At 36.7% G+C, this 19,549-nt stretch overlaps 2 protein-coding genes across 2 annotated transcripts; both read right to left on the reverse strand.

Moving 5' to 3' along the window:
* Positions 1-362: 362 nt before the first annotated feature.
* NUB1 (ubiquitin-associated (UBA)/TS-N domain-containing protein) lies at positions 363-4,870 on the reverse strand. The gene is made up of 11 exons (XM_012980906.2): positions 4,376-4,870; positions 3,186-3,308; positions 2,963-3,059; positions 2,812-2,847; positions 2,357-2,544; positions 2,038-2,140; positions 1,696-1,877; positions 1,494-1,571; positions 1,280-1,382; positions 1,093-1,186; positions 363-825 (listed from the first exon to the last, which is right to left on the reverse strand). Exons 1-11 carry the CDS (start codon positions 4,687-4,689, stop codon positions 485-487), a joined length of 1,659 nt encoding a protein of 552 aa, XP_012836360.2. The 5' UTR covers positions 4,690-4,870; the 3' UTR covers positions 363-484.
* A 5,787-nt stretch (positions 4,871-10,657) lies between these two features.
* On the reverse strand, positions 10,658-14,710 carry LOC105956976 (uncharacterized). Its single transcript, XM_012980887.2, has one exon. It carries the CDS (start codon positions 14,708-14,710, stop codon positions 10,658-10,660), a length of 4,053 nt encoding a protein of 1,350 aa, XP_012836341.2.
* Between the last annotated feature and the right edge of the window lie 4,839 nt (positions 14,711-19,549).

Consider the following 19,549-nt stretch of genomic DNA (forward strand, 5'->3'; position numbering starts at 1 on the left):
ATAAAGACTTGATTTTATCCAATTCAAATAAGCATTTCTATCAAATGATTTAATATTTTATTTAAATCGAAAAACAACTTAAATTTCGGACACCGCCCTAAGTTAAGATCAAATTACAAAAAAAAAAAAAAAAACCCTCATGTTCGAATAATTACAACCACACCCTCAACTATATATTGTCTTACACGTCCACCCTTACTGTGTCAAATTTACATACTGAAGGAAGTGTTTTTTCGTATGACAATACATAGTTGAAGGAAGTGGTTGTAATGACCCAAACAAGAGGAGTTGTTTCATAATTTAACCTTACCTCGGGAGGGTGGCCGTAATTTGCCCCTTCAATTTATAACAATACGAAAAAATCGAAAAATAGAGAAATATACCACTTTTCTAGCAGTTGAACAAAAGTCAGAGAATTTAAGTAACCGTTAACTGTGCAGAATAAAAACTATGTACATAAGAAGGGGATAGTGAGACAAGTTTCCTAGGCATTGTTATTATCTGCAGAATTGAGCAAAGCCAAATAGTGAGCTATGGCTTCACCTTCTTTAATAACTTCAATATCATAGTCTGAGTAAGCATCTGCGTTTTGCAGTTCCTCTGTGAGTTCTTCCTCCATCTCCACATCCCGTTCAACCACACTTGGACCCGTTTGACTCGCTCCGCTGCCTCCTTGTTCAGCATTCAAAACACTGTTAACCGCAACTTGTGTGCCCTGAGTTTCAGCCAAAGGAACAGACGGATTGGCAGCACTTCCGTTGGGTTGTTCAAGTAGATGATTCAATGCTGCTTCTTCGGACCCAAATGCACCAACAGCTGCTTCCACTGTCAAATTGCACCAATCGATATAAATATATAAATCAAAGCACGTGAAAATAATGATAACCTAAGTTTAAAAAAGCAGTCTTTTTTCCTTTCTCGAATTTTGGACAGTTCCAAATAAGTGATTTTCGAAACCTTAAAAAACAAACCTTAAAAAAGTAGACCAGGATAAGAACAGTGAGAAAAAATTCATCCTACTTAGACCAACAAAATTAAAATATATAGGGTTACGGAAAAAATTAAAAATAATTTGTATGCTATTTTATGTACCTGATGCTCTATCAAAACCCATGGACACAAGTTTTTCAATGGCAGCTGTTGCCGCTTTACGCAATCTTTTCCTTTTCCTCGATATAACTTCATTCTGCGAAACAAGAAATGAGAACCATTATAATTCTGAAGAGATTCAATACGAATTTACATGTCGGAAAAAATAAAACATTAAAAAAATATGTACTTGTAAGGAAGAATTTGTTTCAGGGTTCGTTAAGTCATCTAGAGCACTCTGCGTATCATTTTCATTTTTCCGGAGCGCCTCTGCGGCAAGTTCTTTCTCAAACCTGTGAAATCGGAACAATTATCGGCTAATTTTCAGAAATTATATCAATATTTAATATAAAAAGAATTATGAAGCGTTATTCATAAAGCACATTCGTTCCAATCTTACTTACCCAATGGAGACTAATTCGTTTAGTTTCTGTATGTCAACAGCTTTCCGAAGGGGGGTCACTCCATATTGCTTTTGCTCCCTGGCATTAATTAAGAGTTTATTTATCAACAACTACATATATCATTACTACATACGAAAACCAGAAATATAATAAAAATAACTGCAATGTAATAATAATAATAATAACATATGGTGGGACCCACATAATTTCTTGCTGTCGTCGGAGATTTTCCTCTCGTTTTTGTGCCTTCTTCATTTTCTCCTCGACGAGGAAATCGACAGCGCTTCCGACGTCCAAGTTGTTCATGCGGAGCGCCCTCTTCGATTCGCGTTCTTTATATCCCATGCTCATTAATAACGACAGTGTTTCATCTGGAACTTGAAGCTGTTCGACATATTTTAATATTTACACGCAGAAATAACATTGGTAAAATAAAAAAATAAATGTGCATATTCGAATGAGTTAACACAAACACATACTGATGTATGCCAAAATTGAGTTGTGAGCGTATAAAAAACACACTAGAGATTGAAGATGAATTGACCTGAAAGTATTTAGCTTGAGCTGCGGTCAACACATTCTTTGACTTTTGCAATTGACCGCCGTGATATGCAACCACTCCTTCTAACAGCTCCATCCTCAAGTGCCTATATATACATGAACAAAAGTAACATATGTCCTAAAATATACCACCTAGGATGTTGTAATAGCAAACACACACACACACACACACACACACACACACACATATATATATATATATATATATATATATATATATATATATATATATATATATATATATATATATATATATATAGATATATAATAAAAATAAAAATAAAATAAAAAAGATGACTCACAAAGCTAACTCGGGATAGCGACCTCCTTGGAGAACCCTGAGGCGAGAAGATTCCTTTCCGTGGGCCCGCTCAATACCTTTTCTGGCTCTAGAAAGGCGGACCCCAGCTACTGATAGCCAACTTATATCATGGAGCATAAAATAGCACCACACCATGTCTATTTGAAGTATCGACACATTATCAACCATCTGCCATCATATTTAATCTTATTAGTCAAAATCGAAGCATTAGTATGGTTTCTTTCGTAATAAAGATTGAAATAATGAGAAGAATAAGGCATACTGGATAACTCTTTTAGCTATAATATTTATATTTTTCAACAACATACTTGGGGAACTGTTAACGTTGATAGTGAAAAGGATTTGAGTTGATTAGTTTACTTCAAGAGAAAGGAAAGATATATTCATATGCCGAATCAAATGTATTATCCCCTATATTAAAAAAGTAGGTCTCACCTCAATCAACTTCGGATCGCACAAGGAAAACGCCTCCTACAAGAAAGAAACGGACTTCCAATATTAGTAGGATAAAAATATATATATAAAAAAAAAAAGACTAATTGATAATTCAACAATATCTCGTCTAAATTGCACGATGTTGGCGTACCTCGCCCATGGTGAGTACTTCTAAAGCATCTTCATATTGTTCCCTTCTTATGAGAGCTTTTGCGTTTGCGTGCAGCATAAGTCCCATCATTATTGCCCTGAGAAACGAAAGAATAGCATCGTCAGTGTAAACAACATCACAAATTAAAGCCTTTTAATAGCAGATTAGTCCCTAATACTCACGATAATTGCACTAAGACGTCATTTAAGAAATTACGATATACCTTTGGTCAGTTTCAGATCCCAACTGCACTTTTTCGCCACTCTGATTTTCGAGTTCAAGATTGAAGTCTTCAACAGGTAACGAACCATCCGCATGTCTACTTGACAATGACGTGGCAGCAGCTCTGCAAAATCGCAAATGCAAATAGTTTATATCAAATACATTTTTTTGGCTCGTCTTATCTCTATTTATAAACCGGTCCCTGATTTTCAATTAATAGGCAACACTACAACTCACATGATTTAGTTTCCCGTAATATTAAATAAGGAAAACGTAACTTCTAAATAATATATGCTCTCGTACTTATGTTCCGTAGAGCAATATTACAATAAAGAAGAATAAACCTATACGATGTAAATACAGAAACAATCTTGTGACAATCTAGTATTTTCAAACATCAAGCAATCATCGAGACGTAACTTCATACGGACAATTTAAAAAAAATTTAGACCAAATAGGATTCCATCAAAGGAAACATATGGATCGAAAAAACATTATGATATTCTAACAATTATTACATGGCTTCTTAATTCGACTGTAAGGTACTACTGACCATGATAATGCACGAACTGCAGTAATTTCACACCAAAATCATAACATGAAAGAATACATAAAGCTCGTATGTTTCCCAAATAATTAGAAATTAAAAAGCACTACATCCGGTGAAGATATTCACTAATGCAGATTAGCCACAGATTAACTCATTGCATTCACCGAAACCTCTAGAAAAAAAACACTATACGAAACACCTGGAAGAGAGAAGAGAGAGAGAGAGAAAGAAAAAGCTTCGATTCACTAATTCAAACAACTCTGAAGAATACACAATATCACTACATCATAAGACAAAGAAGACGAACGTAAATACACTACGGTGTACATTGTCCTACAAATTCGACTCGGGATCAAATCATTCATCAAGAATCCTACGATCAAATACCCAATTTTATCCAATTTAACTCATGATTCGAAAAACGAGGGCACTTCGCAACTTACCATTGATCATGCCACCAAGTAAACAACATATAACTTTTACTACAAAAACCCAAAACCAATCAGCAAAAGGGCATGCAAACATACAATTAATTCAAACGCACACGTGTGGAAAAACAAATTAGAACACAGAATTCATCAAAACCCTCAATTTTTTTTCCAGAAAAAAAAGCAAAATCGGAACAAGTAAAAAACACTTACTTAAGTCTAGAAAGCCTATTGGATCGCTCTTCCTCAGCCAAGAATTCATCTTTGACCGATTTGCCCTCTCGATCAGTAGAAACCTTTGACGCCAAAATTTTGGAGTTATTTTTAACGCCCAATTGGCTTAATTTTTCAGTGCCGTCGCCGTCTCTTAAAACCCTGCCGGAGCAAATAAGGTTTAAGCAGTGGGGCCCACCGCAGTCTGATCGAATCGCCACCTCTTGTCTGAGCATGGCGACGGTCCAATCGTCCAGTTCTACTTCCAACACTCCGCTCCATGACCCACCAATTTTAAGCTTTCCAATACCCATCTTTGCTCTGCTGCTTCTTTTTTTTCTTAATAATCACAAAGAATTCTTGCAATCAATTGTGTTTCGATTGTGCGGATGTTTAATTTATGTAAAGACTTGATGATAGTGTTGGTCGTTTCTTGGGGACTAAGGATCGGATATCACTGGTGGGGTCGTCTCCTACTGCTTCTATAACATTAACTCTCGTGTTGGGTTCGTTCTTGTATTTAAAGACGAAAAAAAAAAAAAAAAATTACTTTGATTTTATTTTATTTTTTTCTAATTTAAGAAAAGAAAAAAAATTGATTATTAGGGCCTAATCCAATAAGAAAAAAAAGAGATTATTAGCTAGATATCCCTAAAAAATATTTGGTCTTGTTTAAAGTGCATATAATATTCTGTCTAATTGGGATTTGGTACCATTAAAAGTTCCTAGAGTCCATTAATTGAGTTATATGGACGATGAACAAACAAGTTTACCCTCCGTGTACTATTTGATAGCGCAACTTGACCAACAACAGATTAATAGAAATCTAGAACTTAAAAATACATGAATATACGCACTCAATAACATAAAATGCATATTTAGAGAGCTTAGAACGACCCCGAAGAGCTTATTTAGAGATCTTACACTGAGAATTATCAGTACTTGAATAGATGCACTCCACATAGAAAAAATATACATTGGAATAGATGCACTCCACGTAGAAAAAATATACATTGAAGACTACAAGGAGAGTTTAGTCACTGAGCTTAAAAATAGGATTATACACACATAAAAAAATATAGAATTGATAGTATAAGGAGAGCTTAGTTACCAAGGGCGAATTCTCAATATAGGAAGGGGGGCTGTTGCCCCTCCCCCAACAAAATATGAAAAAAAATTATTACTTTTATATATATATATATATATATATATATATATATATATATATATATATATATATATATATATATATATATTTAACGTAAGTTAAATATTAATACAAAAGGGAGGAAGAAAAAAGAATAACGTCATAGGCACACAACTGAGAAGAAAAAAAAGAAAATTGGAAAATCTCATTAATTAGTTAATAATATATAATATTTTCTTAATTGTATTTTAATTCTTAAGAGAAAGAGTTTTAAAACAAATAAAATTTTATCAAAATAGGAATTGGTTTTACAATAGGTTTCTTCCCTTTTAATTCTCTCATCCCTGTTATCTTCTTCACACGTTCTTCACCTCGATCCATGGAAGAAAAATCTCACGGTAATTATCAAACTTCTACATCTCTTTTTATCTTTTTTATTTTATTATTTCTTATTCTTTAATTATATGTAAGAATTTTATTGAAGCATAGATGATTTTATTTATAAAATTTATTTTAAGGGCTTTTATTTTTTACTATATTGAATTCTTTGAAATTTAATGTAGGTCGATTGACTAATGTATTCGAATCAATCCGAAGATTAAAAAATAATACGATTCACGCCTTTTTCCAAAGTAATAAAAAAGAGTCATCAACATCCAATGTTGATAGTTCTTTTCTCGATCATGAACAAGAACGTTCTGAACCGGCTATTACACCAGCTATTACAGCAGTTGGAGTTATGCTTAATCAATAATTTGATATCAATTCTTTGGAACGTGATCTGGGAAAAATACCTCAAATTTGGATGTATCCTCTCGAAAAACAGGACGAAATTCGCCGTACTTATATCAAGTTAGGGCCATATCAATTTTATTTACCTGAATATCCTTATTCAGGTATTGAGGGAAATCGTCGAGGATTCCAGTATTCATGGTTTTCCCAATTTCCGGCTTGGTTAGAGTAATCTCCGACTAAAGATGCTGCTTATTGTTTATCATGCTTTATTTTTTCTAATGAGACAAATGTGCGTTTTGGCGCAAATACATTTATGGTGGAAGGATTTCGAAATTGGAAGAAAGTAAATGAAGGAAAAAATTGTGCTTTTTTACGCCATATTGGAGGCCATAATTCACAGCATTGTGCCTCTTTAAAATCATGCGAGGATCTAATGAATCAATCTGCGCATATAGACAAGGTCATGCAAAGACAGTCATCAGTAGAAATATTGAATAATCGTTTGAGGCTTAAAACCTCAATTGACTGTGTTCGTTGGCTTGCATATCAATCATGTTCTTTTCGAGGCCATGATGAAGGCCCAACGTCGAAAAATTCAGGTAATTTTCGCGAGATGGTGAAGCTTTTGGCAAATTATAATGAAAAAGTAGATGCAACTGTTTCAGATAAAGCTCCTCCCACTGCCAAGTACATCTCTCCGACAATTCAAAAGGAGATATTGCATATTATTGCATCTAAAGTGAGAAATAAAATTCGAGAAGATATTGGTGACTCTAAGTTCTGTATTCTTGTTGGTGAGACACGAGACAAATCCAAATGGCTCTTGTTTAAAGATTTGTTGATAAAATAGGTGTTATTCAAGAACGTTTCTTTGATACCGTATGCGTCAAAGACACAACTTCGTTGACTCTTAAACATGAACTTTCAACATTTTTTTCTCATCATGCTTTAAGTATTGAAATCTTCGAGGGCAGGGTTATGACGGTGCAAGCAATATACGTGGCGAATGGAACGGATTACAAGCATTATTTTTTAAAGATTGCCCGCATGCATATTATGTACATTATTTTGCTCATCGACTTCAGTTGGCATTAGTTGCAACATCAAGAAAGGTAATTCTTGTTCATCATTTTTTTTCAAAGTTGGACTCCATTGTAAATATTGTGGGCGCTTCTTGTAAGAGAACCGGTGAGTTAATTACTGCAGAATAAGCTGAAATTTCTCGTTGGATATCTATTAATGAACTTGGAACTGGTAGTTAAGCTAATAAAATTGGCAATTTACAACGAGCTGGAAATACTCGTTGGGGTTCCCATTTTTGTTTTGTGTGTAGCTTGAAGAAAATGTTTAGTGCTACTAGGAGTGTGCTTCAAACCATTATATCTGATGGAGCAAATTATTCCCAACGCGGTGACACTGATTCTGCTTATACTGCTATGACATTTTTTCAGTTTGTTTTTATCTTACTCTTGATGGAAAGGATAATGGTAGTTACTAATATTCTTTGTCAAGCTTTACAACAACGATCCCAAGACATATTGAATGCTATGCATTTAGTCTCAACAACAAAACAACTTCTTCAAAATTTGAGGGATGATGGGTGGGATAGTTTTTTAAATGATGTTAATTTGTTTTGCCAAAGTAATGAAGTTGAGATGCTAGATATGAATTCTACTTATAAACTATGTCGGGGGAAGTCGATTCACCAGCCACGAGATACTAATATCACGATGGAGCATCATTTTCATTTTGATATATTTGTGACTACCATAGACACACAAATGAAAGAGTTAAATTGCAGACAATGGAACTTTTAACTCTTAGTTGTGATTTGGACCCAAGTGATTCATTCAAATCCTTTAAAGTAGATGATATTTGCACTCTTGTTGACAAATATTATCCTGCAGATTTCATAGAACAAGATAGGCTCCTCCTGAAGTTTCAATTGCAACATTATCATCTTGACATGACCAAGCATCAAGATCATCTATGTCATTTGTCTACTCTTGCAGCACTATGCGAAGGATTAACAAAGACGAAAAAATCCAAAGTATATTATCTAGTTGATAGGTTGATTCGTTTGATCTTACTTCTTCCGGTGTCTACTGCTACCACAAAACGAGCTTTTTCTGTTATGAAGCTTACCAAACTAGAATTCGGAACAAAATGGAAGACGGGTTCTATGGAGATTGCATGCTTCTACATATTGAAAGAGAAATTGCAGATTTTTTAGTACATATTCAATAATAGATGAATTCTATTCGAAGAAAATACATAGAGCACAACTTAAATGATTGTATTAGTTTGGACGTATTTATTTGAAGGTTTGTTTTATTGTCAAAAAAAAAAATTAAACCATATTTATTTATTTATTTTTATGTTGTTTATATTTTCATTATTTTTATCATAAGCTCAGCCCCCCCCCCCCCCACCTAAATGTCTCACGGTCCGCCCCTGTTAGTTACAAGCTTAGTTATATTCAGTGGTCCTATTCATAAATACTTACCTATTTATTATCACATCTCCCTCAAATCGTATAGCTAATCAAAGTGAACCAACAACTACTGTTCATATCCTCTAAAGATGCAATTGCATATGCAAATTTGTTTTTCCAACGACCGACGTGTATGAATTTGTGTGTGTGAGCGTGTGTGTGTCAGTGTGTATGTGTGCCTGTCACTATGCGTTTAATAGTGGATTCTTATTCGATGTCAATGGCGATAAAGGAAGACGACGGTTACGGATGGGGAAAGGAGTGTGTATGTATGCTTGTCAATGTGCGTTTAATAGTGGATTCTTATTGGATGCCGATGGCGATAAAGGAAGACGACGGTTTGGATGGGGAAAGGTCGTGATGGTGTATTGAAGATCTTGTTGAATCTCAAAAAGAAAAGAAAGGGGGAAGAGAGGAGTGGATGGGTAAGGGGAGAAAGAGACAAGTAATTCCGTATGAAAATAATAGAGGACTTTTGGTGAGTTGGCAAAATCTAATTATCCTGATTTGAAAGGATATTAGTGGCGAATGACGTGTAACAAATTGCCCAAAAATAAAAGGGGCGGTAACACCACTTCTTTCTCAGTTCAATTAAAAATAAAATAAAATAAAAAATGACATTAATGCTCTTAGTAAAATTCAATATCACACATACACACAAAACATAATTTTTCTTTGATTGAGACCACACGCTCAAAACCTATCTCTTTCTTCACAAAACTCTTCTTCTTCTTCTTCTTCTTCTTCTTCTTCTTCTTCTCCGTCTTCTTCTTCTTCTTCATAAATTATCCTAAAAGATCTCAAAATCCAAAACAATCAAAACCTCGCAAACCTTATAAAATAAAGTCACAAGACAACAAATGATAATGTACATGAAAGGAGAACCCATTGAGGCACCCATGTCTTTTTTTAATTGGGAAGTCAATTTTCATGCTTTTTGTTTCAGCACCCGTCGATAATTTTTGACACATACATGTTGAATTGCTGTCATTTTTCAACAACAACATGTGAAAAAATAACATAAATTTCACAAGTAATCGTAGAAAATTGAAAAACTAAAAAAATTAACAAGCACCTATTAAGTTTTTAAAAAAATTCGACAGGTACTTGTCAATTTTTTCAACACTTTCGACAACAACCTGTTGAAAATGGATTAAAAGTCGACAGATAGCTGTCAAAATTGGTGAAAAAAACGACAAGTACAGGTTGAAAACATCCTGCCGAATAACAATTCACAAAACGACCATTCAAGGCTCAAAATGACCAAATTAGAAGCACATAGTAACAAATAAGAATCGCTCAATGCTCAACGATTCTAAGTGCCCACCAAACAAAACGACCAACTTATAAACAAACGAAAAAATAAATATTTGTATCCAATGAGCAAGACACTGGTTGGCTTTGGATGAAAAAGACACAAAAGGGAAGACGACCACAACTCCGACGATAATGGCAGTCTACAACTCCGACGTTGGTGCGACGATGTGTAGGCTTTTCCCGTCAATTTGGGGGTGGGAAAGGGAATGATTTTTTCTTTTCTTTTCTTTAATTTGGTCATCAACAAATTAAAATGATGGAAATTTTTTTTTTTATGCATAAATTATATAATGGGGTGTTTTTATTCCTTCTAGTATTAACCTAAGAAAAATAAAATAAAAACAAATGTACTAAAATAAAGTATTCATTATTCAACTATTTTTTATTTTTTATTTTTGAACAAGTGAACACAGAAATATTTTGGATTTGTATTAGCCACCCATAAAAATATTATTTAGCATAAATAAGGTGTTCCCTTTTTTATGTGGGTTAATTGCGCCAACCCTCGAACTAAGCACCTACTATTTTCCATAGTTTTTTTTTGTCTCGCCAAGTATTTCTTTTTTTTTTTTGAAAATAACATAAATTTTTATTGGGCTGATGAAGCCATAGTAACAGGAAGCTCAAAGCCTTCCAAAGTATCAGTGCAAGGCAAATGAGCAAGATTATGGGCTAAATGATTGCCCTCCCGTTTAACAAAAGAGAACTTACAACTGGAAAAGTTTTGAGAAAGAAAAAGGCATTCTTCAATAATGGCTCCGTAATGGAGAGTCTCTCCACTCCCTGCACAAAGAGCTTTAATCACAGGGAGGCAGTCTCCTTCCAAGCTAATGTCAGCCCATCCGTTTGCTTTGGCTAGCAAGACAGCCTGGAGAGCCGCCAAGGCTTCGCCTTCAACTGGTTGTAGTTTGCCGTTGCACCTCTTCACTTTCCAAGCGAGGCACCTTCCTTCATGATTTCTTGCAACACAAGCTACCGCGAAAGAAGATGTTCCCTGACGAACAACAACATCAAAATTAATTTTAATCTCTCCTAATTCCGGTGGTTGCCATTCCGTTGGGTGAGCTTGGCCTAGGTTGGGGTTCGGTCGGAGTTGGGCGCTTCTAAAGTTCTCCAAATAGCTCTTGCACCAGCTGACCAAGTCTTCCGTTTTCATCACCTCTTCGTTCTTCATCTCTTTATTCCGGCAATCCCACACTTTCCAGGCGATGATTGACGCCAAAAGAAAACTCTCTTCGTCCCATGTCTCTTTCCAGTGTAGCAGCAATTCCCATGGAGATGTGAAACTCGATCGATATCCGAGGCCAAAATGTGGAGTCGTCCAGACCGTGTCCATGCCCTTGCAAGTTGTCACGACGTGCAGGATCGTTTCTTCCTCTGCATTACATCGCGAGCATAATGGAGACCTTATCACCTTTCGACGAAAGAGTTCCGAATTCGTAGGGAGATTGTTACCACAAAAACGCCATAGAAACAGCTTTATTTTTTGTGGCAGCGGCAACTTCCAAACAAGATTCCAATTACGATTAGAACCTCCGCTTCCCGATCCATGTTCGATCCCGCTGTGATTTTTCAAAAATAGTGGAGAATTTAGAATCATATGATAGCCAGACTTTACCGTATATCTTCCTTGGTTAGAGTAGTGCCAACACCAAATGTCGGTCGTGTGGGGACCCCCCACCGCAACCCCGAGAACCCTCACCACGTCCACCGGCCAAAAGGTGTAGTGAACAAGATCTAGATTCCAAGAGTTTGATCCAGGTTCAAGTAGATCCGAAACTCGATCCGGGAAGGGCGAGGAGATAGACCGCCTTGTGAGAACCTTAAAATTCCCATCATCACGCAGCCACGGGTCGGCCCAAATGGAAGTGTTATGGCCATTGCCAATACGTCGTCTGATGCCCATCTTTAAATATGGGATTGCTTTTTGAATACACCTCCAGGTTGTCGATGGATTGGAGCCAATCCCAGCCAAAAGGAGGTTCCCGTTTGGGAAGTATCGGGCCGACATGATACGAGACATGAGTAAGTCCGGATGAGCAAGGATACGCCATGCTTGTTTGACAAGCAAAGCCATGTTAAAAGCTCGCAAATCCCGAAATCCAAGTCCACCTTGTGCCTTTCCTTTACATAACTCCTTCCATGCTACCCATGCTATTCCTTTTGTCGACCCATTGCCCCACCAGAATCGCCGGATCGCCTTCTCAATTTCCAGAACAAGGCCAGTCGGAATCAAGAAGCAGCTCATGATATATGCGGGAATAGCTTGGAGGACAGACTTGATGAGGACTTCCTTGCCGGCTCTGGACAGGTGTTTCTCACCCCACCCCTTAATTTTTTCCCAGACTCGATCGCAGAGGTAAGAAAAAATTTCCTTTTTTGTCCGCCCAATAGACGCCGGCATGCCCAAGTATTTATCGTGCCTCTCCACTACACGAAAGCCAAGAATACAGTGGATGGAGTCGATTGTCTCCGAAGGAGTTGCGCGGCTGAAACACATGGTGGATTTGTTGTTGTTGATCTCTTGCCCCGAGATCCTCGCGTATTTCGAAAGAATTTCCTTTAAAACTGATGCATGTTCTACCGTGGCCTTTCCAAAGATGAGGGTGTCGTCCGCAAAGCATAAACTTGAAATCATGGGGGCGGTCGGCGCAACCCGGACCCCCTGAAAGTCACCACGATCCGTAGCCCGAGAAATCATAGCAATTAGCGCTTCCGTACAACATATAAACAGATATGGAGACAGGGGGTCTCCTTGCCGGAGTCCACGTGACGGGTGTACAAAGCCAAACTGTGAACCATTAAAGAGAAATGAAAAGGAGACCGATGAGACACATAGCATGATTAGATCCACAAAACCAGTTGGTAAACCAAACCGTAATAAAATATTTTTCAGAAAACACCATTCAATGCGATCGTATGCCTTACTAATGTCTAACTTAAGAGCCATATAATTGGTTCTCTTACTAGAGCTGAGTTTTATAAAGTGATTTATCTCATAAGCCACAAGGATGTTGTCTGAGATAAGGCGTTTGGGAACAAAGGCAGATTGGGTAGGAGATATTAGATCATTAAGGACAAGTTTTAGACGGTTCGCCACCACTTTGGCCCCAAATTTGTAAATAACATTGCATAGGCTAATCGGTCTATAATCCGTAATTTTTTCAGGTTTTTTAACTTTTGGAATAAGGACAATAAATGTGTAATTTAAAGTTGGGGGGAGATTATGGTGATTGAGAAAATCCAGAACACAAGTTACCACATCTGAGCCCAAGATATGCCAATATTTTGTGTAAAAGATGACAGGTAATCCATCGGGGCCAGGGGATTTTAGGGGAGCCATTTGGGAAATGGCTCGGGTTACCTCATCCGCAGTGAAGGGCATAGACAAGAGTTGAGCAGCCTCTCCCGAGATCCGATTTCGCACGTTAACCAACACTTCATCTATCTCTTGCTCACTCGGGCCGGTCGACGAGAATAACTGTTCAAAATATTCCGAAATAATCTTTTCGATATCCCTTTGTGAATTCCTCCAAATGCCTCCGTCATCTTTCAGTTTGTCAACTCTGTTCATGCGGTTCCGGATGGTCGCCTTTGCATGAAAAAATTTCGTGTTTCGGTCCCCCTCTTGAATCCACTGAATTTTGCTTCGTTGTCTCCAATACATGTCATTTTCCTCGTAAGCCTTTTCCATTTCCAATTTCAGCTGATTGATCTCCCTCTTTGTGTCCAAAGTTTGCAAAGCACCCATAAGAAAGTGGAGGCGTTTACGCAATTTTTCGATGCGTCGCCGAGGCTCCAAGACAAAAGTTTTTTTCCAGCGGATGAGAGCTAGTCGGCACCCCTCATTTTTCCGGACGACAGCTTCAACCGGATCAGCCATCACTATGTCTGAGTATTGATGATGAACAATGCTTTCACACTCGTCTCGTCTAAGCCAAACAGCCTCAAACCGAAAAGGTCGTTTCTTTTGATGGTCATAGCGTGGCTCAGGTGGATCAAGGAGTAACTGAATCGGGGAGTGGTCCGATCCGGGATACTCCAAGTGCTTGACCTTCGCTCTTGGGTACCTCATGGTCCATTCATTGTTAGCACACACTCGGTCGAGCCGTTCTCTCACCGTGCGAGGGAAGGCCTGGTTGTTTGACCATGTAAATTGGGTTCCCTCAAATCCCAAATCGGATAGATCGCACACATCAAGGGTTTCTCGGAAAGCTTCAATGTGCGCTGGAAGTTTCGGAAGACCCCCTTCTTTTTCACTATTACACAAGATTTCGTTAAAATCACCGCCGACCACCCACGGCATGCTTCTCTGGTCACGGAGACTACGCAGGAGAGACCATGATGCATGTCTTCTAGTTCTGTCGGGGAAACCATAAAAACCGGTCACTCGCCATTTGCTATTGTGGTTTATATCGAGAACCTCTGCGTCAATATGGTTGTTCGAGTAACTAATGAGATCGACTTCCACATCCTTTCTCCAAAACAAAATCATACCGCCTGACCTTCCAATCTTATCTACTCCAAAACCATTAAGATCCCATCGTCTTCTGAGCTTTTCCATCAAAGGTAGTGTTGCCTTCGTCTCCGAAAGAAACACTAGTGTTGCCTTCTTTTTCTTCTTCTTCTTCTTCTTCTTCATAAATTCTCCTAAAAGATCTCAAAATCCAAAACAATCAAAACCTCGCAAACCTTATAAAATAAAGTCACAAGACAACAAATGATAATGTACATGAAAGGAGAACCCATTGAGGCACCCATGTCTTTTTTTAATTGGGAAGTCAATTTTCATGCTTTTTGTTTCAGCACCCGTCGACAATTTTTGACACATACATGTTGAATTGCTGTCATTTTTCAACAACAACATGTGAAAAAATAACATAAATTTCACAAGTAATCGTAGAAAATTGAAAAACTAAAAAAATTAACAAGCACCTATTAAGTTTTTAAAAAAATTCGACAGGTACTTGTCAATTTTTTCAACACTTTCGACAACAACCTGTTGAAAATGGATTAAAAGTCGACAGATAGCTGTCAAAATTGGTGAAAAAAACGACAAGTACAGGTTGAAAACATCCTGCCGAATAACAATTCACAAAACGACCATTCAAGGCTCAAAATGACCAAATTAGAAGCACATAGTAACAAATAAGAATCGCTCAATGCTCAACGATTCTAAGTGCCCACCAAACAAAACGACCAACTTATAAACAAACGAAAAATAAATATTTGTATCCAATGAGCAAGACACTGGTTGGCTTTGGATGAAAAAGACACAAAAGGGAACACGACCACAACTCCGACGATAATGGCAGTCTACAACTCCGACGTTGGTGCGACGATGTGTAGGCTTTTCCCGTCAATTTGGGGGTGGGAAAGGGAATGATTTTTTCTTTTCTTTTCTTTAATTTGGTCATCAACAAATTGAAATGATGGAAAAATATTTTTTTTTATGCATAAATTATATAATGGGGTGTTTTTATTCCTTCTAGTATTAACCTAAGAAAAATAAAATAAAAACAAATGTACTAAAATAAAGTATTCATTATTCAACTATTTTTTATTTTTTATTTTTGAACAAGTGAACACATAAATATTTTGGATTTGTATTAGCCACCCATAAAAATATTATTTAGCATAAATAAGGTGTTCCCTTTTTTATGTGGGTTAATTGCGCCAAACCTCGAACTAAGCACCTACTATTTTCCATAGTTTTTTTTTGTCTCGCCAAGTATTTCTTAGAACATATAAATATTGGTATTATAATAAGTGCAATTTTAGAAAAAATAATCATAATTTTTTGAAATGAGAATCTAATAGTAGTCCAGTTACGTTCCAAAAAATCATAAATTGGAACATTCAAAATTTAGAATAAATAATATTGTACCAAACTAAACATGTTTGTATTTGAATCCGCGAAATTTGAAAATTCCGTTACAATTAACACCACTTACTCTTATCGAAGGAGCCTTCCCAAATTAAGTTGTAGATGCAACATGAACTCATTTAGAATGCTGTTGTCGGGCAATTGTGGTGGTATTCTGAAGTTTTTGTCACTTGGTCAAATGGCACGTACATTGCATTCTGGTGCCCCCCCCCCCCCCCCCCCCCATTGTACCTTAGAATCTCTTCGTCATTTTATCGTGTAGAGTCTCCTCTGATCCATTGTAGTTTTTAATGAATCCTCAATGGTACGATCTTCTTGCTATTTAACTTGTTCATCGCGTATACTTGATACATTTTATTTGTCCTTAATTAATAGGCTCACTGTAAAGAAAAATATTCTATCAACTAATAACGTGAGATTGCAAGGCTTATGTCAAGCCATTCAAGGAGCTATTGTAATTGATAAATCCCAAAAATCAAGCTTCAAATCATTCCTTGAATATTAGCGTCCATGTAATTGTATAGCATTTAATTACTGTACATTATTTCCCCACATATTAGCCTTTGTATATATCTATACAAACACAAGCTATGTAAATGAAGAAGTGTGTTTGGTTCTCCATGTATTGTGCAATCCCTTTTACGGTATCGGTATTTCATTTTCTCCTTTGAGATTTGATCATAAACCTGCTTCCGCATAATGCCTTCTAACTTACAAACCTTGTCCAACACCCCTATCTCTTCTCCAAGTATGCCTCAACTAATTGCAGTTAACGTTGCATCACAGTTACCATGGAAGCTTACACCATCTAATTATTTGTCTTGGAAAGCTCAATTTAAGTCTCTCCTAATTGGTTACGATCTACTTGGATACATCGATGCATCGCAACGTTGTCCGTCTCCGTCTAATGACATTCCCTTTGATGGAATAAATCCCCATTTCCTTTTGGGTTCGTCAAGACAAACTTCTTCTAAACGCAATTTTTGCATCGGTTTTGGAATCCATCATGCCAATGATTGCGACATCCAAAACTTCAAGTGAAGCTTGGTCTCGACTTGTCCGAATCTATGCGAGTAAATCTCGCACTCGCGTCATACAACTGAAGAAAGAGCTTACTCTCATTCGGCGTGGAAATTGAATCGTGTCTGAGTTCTTCCATGCCATCAAGTTAATATCTGAAGAGCTTGCTGCAATTGAATAGTGTTTTGTCATCCAACGATATCACTCTTTACGTTCTTCATGGCCTTGGTCCAGACTTCCGTGACATTGTTGCCCCAATTCGTGCTCGAGAAACAACATTGTTTATGAGTCTTACTTGAAGAGATTGGAATCTAACAATATATCTCCTGGTGTTACAGCAAACTCAACTCAACGGTGGAATAACAACAAGTCCAAAACCAAAGAAGGAATATTCAACGAACAACTCTTCCGATAATCGACAATACTCTCAAAAAGGATATCGTTGGAACTACCATACTGGGCAAAAAAATTGTTTGTTAGATATGTGAGAATTTTGATCATAGTGCAAGCAATGCGCGTTATTTCGGCCATCCCATGCCATTGCCAACTACACATCCACATCTAAAGGAAAAGGCAATCCCTTGCTCATTGACTCTGCCACATCTCATAACATCAATTCTGATATGACCAATCTCACCATCACTTATGAATATGATGGTATAGATGAAGTTCAAATCGGTGATGGGTCAGGTTTGAAAGTCACACATGTCGGGTCCATGAATTTAAAATCCTCTCAAAAAAAAATTATCTTGTCCAATACACTTTGGATTCTAAATATTAGCAAAAATCTCATTAATGTTCATCATTTTAATAAAGCTAATAATGTATATCTTAAAAATCACCCATTTTTTTCCTTGTGAAGGATCAGATCACGGGGACGAATTTTCTTCGAGATTAATGTGAGTACGACGTTAATCTAATATACTCCTAAACATAATGGTACCTCAGAGAGACATAGGCAAATTGTCGAAACACATAAAACCCTCCTTCATCAAGCCAATCTCCCGAACACATATTGGACACATTCCATGCTCACGGTGGTATACCTCATTAAGTTGCCGACCCTAGTTCTGAATTACATATCTCCTTATAATGTCATTTTCAATTGTACACCTAATTACACGAAACTTCGAATATTTGGGTGTCTATATTATCTCTGGCTTCATTCATACGCAACTAATAAATTACAAGCTAAGTCTCGTCGTTGTCTTTTTGTTGGTTATTCCACTAGTCATAGTGCATATCGATGTTATGACCCTATATCTCAAAAACCATATATCCCCGTTATGTTTTGTTTGACGAAACTATTTTTCCTTTTACTCAAAATAACTCATTTGGTTTACCAATCACCCAGCTTATGTTTCTTCAACTCAAGCATTGCTTGAGCATGCAACAGGACCCGTCGGACTAACGTTCATCAGCGTTAACGGAGGCGTTTCTCCATCGCCTCAGGATGCCTCTCCCATGTATCTAATACTTCTAGTCCCACTACTACCGTTTCTAGCACAGATGATCCTTCGCCCCAGCCAACACCTACTCCACAAATATCAGGGTATTGGTCCATTCGTCAACTTGACGTTAACAATGCCCACTAGGCCAAATTTCAGTTCAGGCGACGTTTTCTTTGCGACAATAATGCAAACGTCGCTCATATTGAAACGTTTCTTAACATATCATCTCAATAATGCATAATTTATATTCAAATTCGAAAAAATGCGTAAATATTGCGACGATTCTAAATTATGTCGCTGAAATCATCGCAAACTTTAAAACGAAAAGTTCCCTGAAGAAAAGGCAACGAATCTCTTATATACGTCGTACAGTTGCGACGTTAATGAAAATATTCGTCGCAAGAGGAAAAAAATATTTTTTTATTTTTCTTAATTAATAATATTTGCGACGATATTTGAGAAATGACGCAATGTGATTGGAAAATTGGCGACTTATATATATTATTGCGTCGCAAATGGTTTTCCAATTAAAAATTTCTAAATTTGTTTTGCGACTTAAATAGAGCAGTGGATTGAAACGTCGCAATATAATAGATTTTTTTTTTCCAATTTTTCTGTTGCGACGTTTAATTAGGTAAAGTCGCTATGTTATTTCCATAAATTTTAGGATAGTACAACTACAATACTTGGTACCTTTAGGAACTTAATTCACTGTGGTTCGTTATCTGGAATTCACTATTCTATAAAATGCGATATTGTACACTTGCGGTTATTTACACGTAAGTTTTACACATATCAAGCATCAATAAAACCAGGTGGTTGAGTCATGTAACATCCTCTTCAAGTGTGTCGTGCAAAAAGGCGCCGTGATTGAGAATTTGTTTTGATAGAGAAATTTTTGGGGATTTGATTTGATTTAATTAAGGGTATGTTTACCATAATAAATATTATTAATTTATTAAAATATTAAATTTTGACTTAGATTTACACACATAAATTATAATATAGAGAGATCTATAGCAAATTGCCTTGTTAGTTGTTACAAAGATATAAAAAATGATTTGCACATAGTACTTACCAATGTTATCAAGAAATGTCTATTGTTACAAAGATATAAAAAATG

This window comes from Erythranthe guttata, chromosome 10 (genome assembly GCF_056151865.1).
Source record: "Erythranthe guttata isolate IM_541 chromosome 10, IM_541, whole genome shotgun sequence".
In the NCBI taxonomy this organism is placed as follows: domain Eukaryota; kingdom Viridiplantae; phylum Streptophyta; class Magnoliopsida; order Lamiales; family Phrymaceae; genus Erythranthe; species Erythranthe guttata.

Coding starts and splice junctions, on each gene's coding strand:
- NUB1 (XM_012980906.2), bottom strand. CDS start 4,689: ATGGGTATTGGAAAGCTTAAAATTGGTGGGTCATGGAGCGGAGTGTTG. Junction 3,309..4,375: donor AATAGGCTTTCTAGACTTAA/GTAAGTGTTTTT, acceptor GCGATTTTGCAG/AGCTGCTGCCACGTCATTGT. Junction 826..1,092: donor GGGTTTTGATAGAGCATCAG/GTACATAAAATA, acceptor GCAATTTGACAG/TGGAAGCAGCTGTTGGTGCA.
- LOC105956976 (XM_012980887.2), bottom strand. CDS start 14,710: ATGAAGAAGAAGAAGAAGAAGAAGAAAAAGAAGGCAACACTAGTGTTT.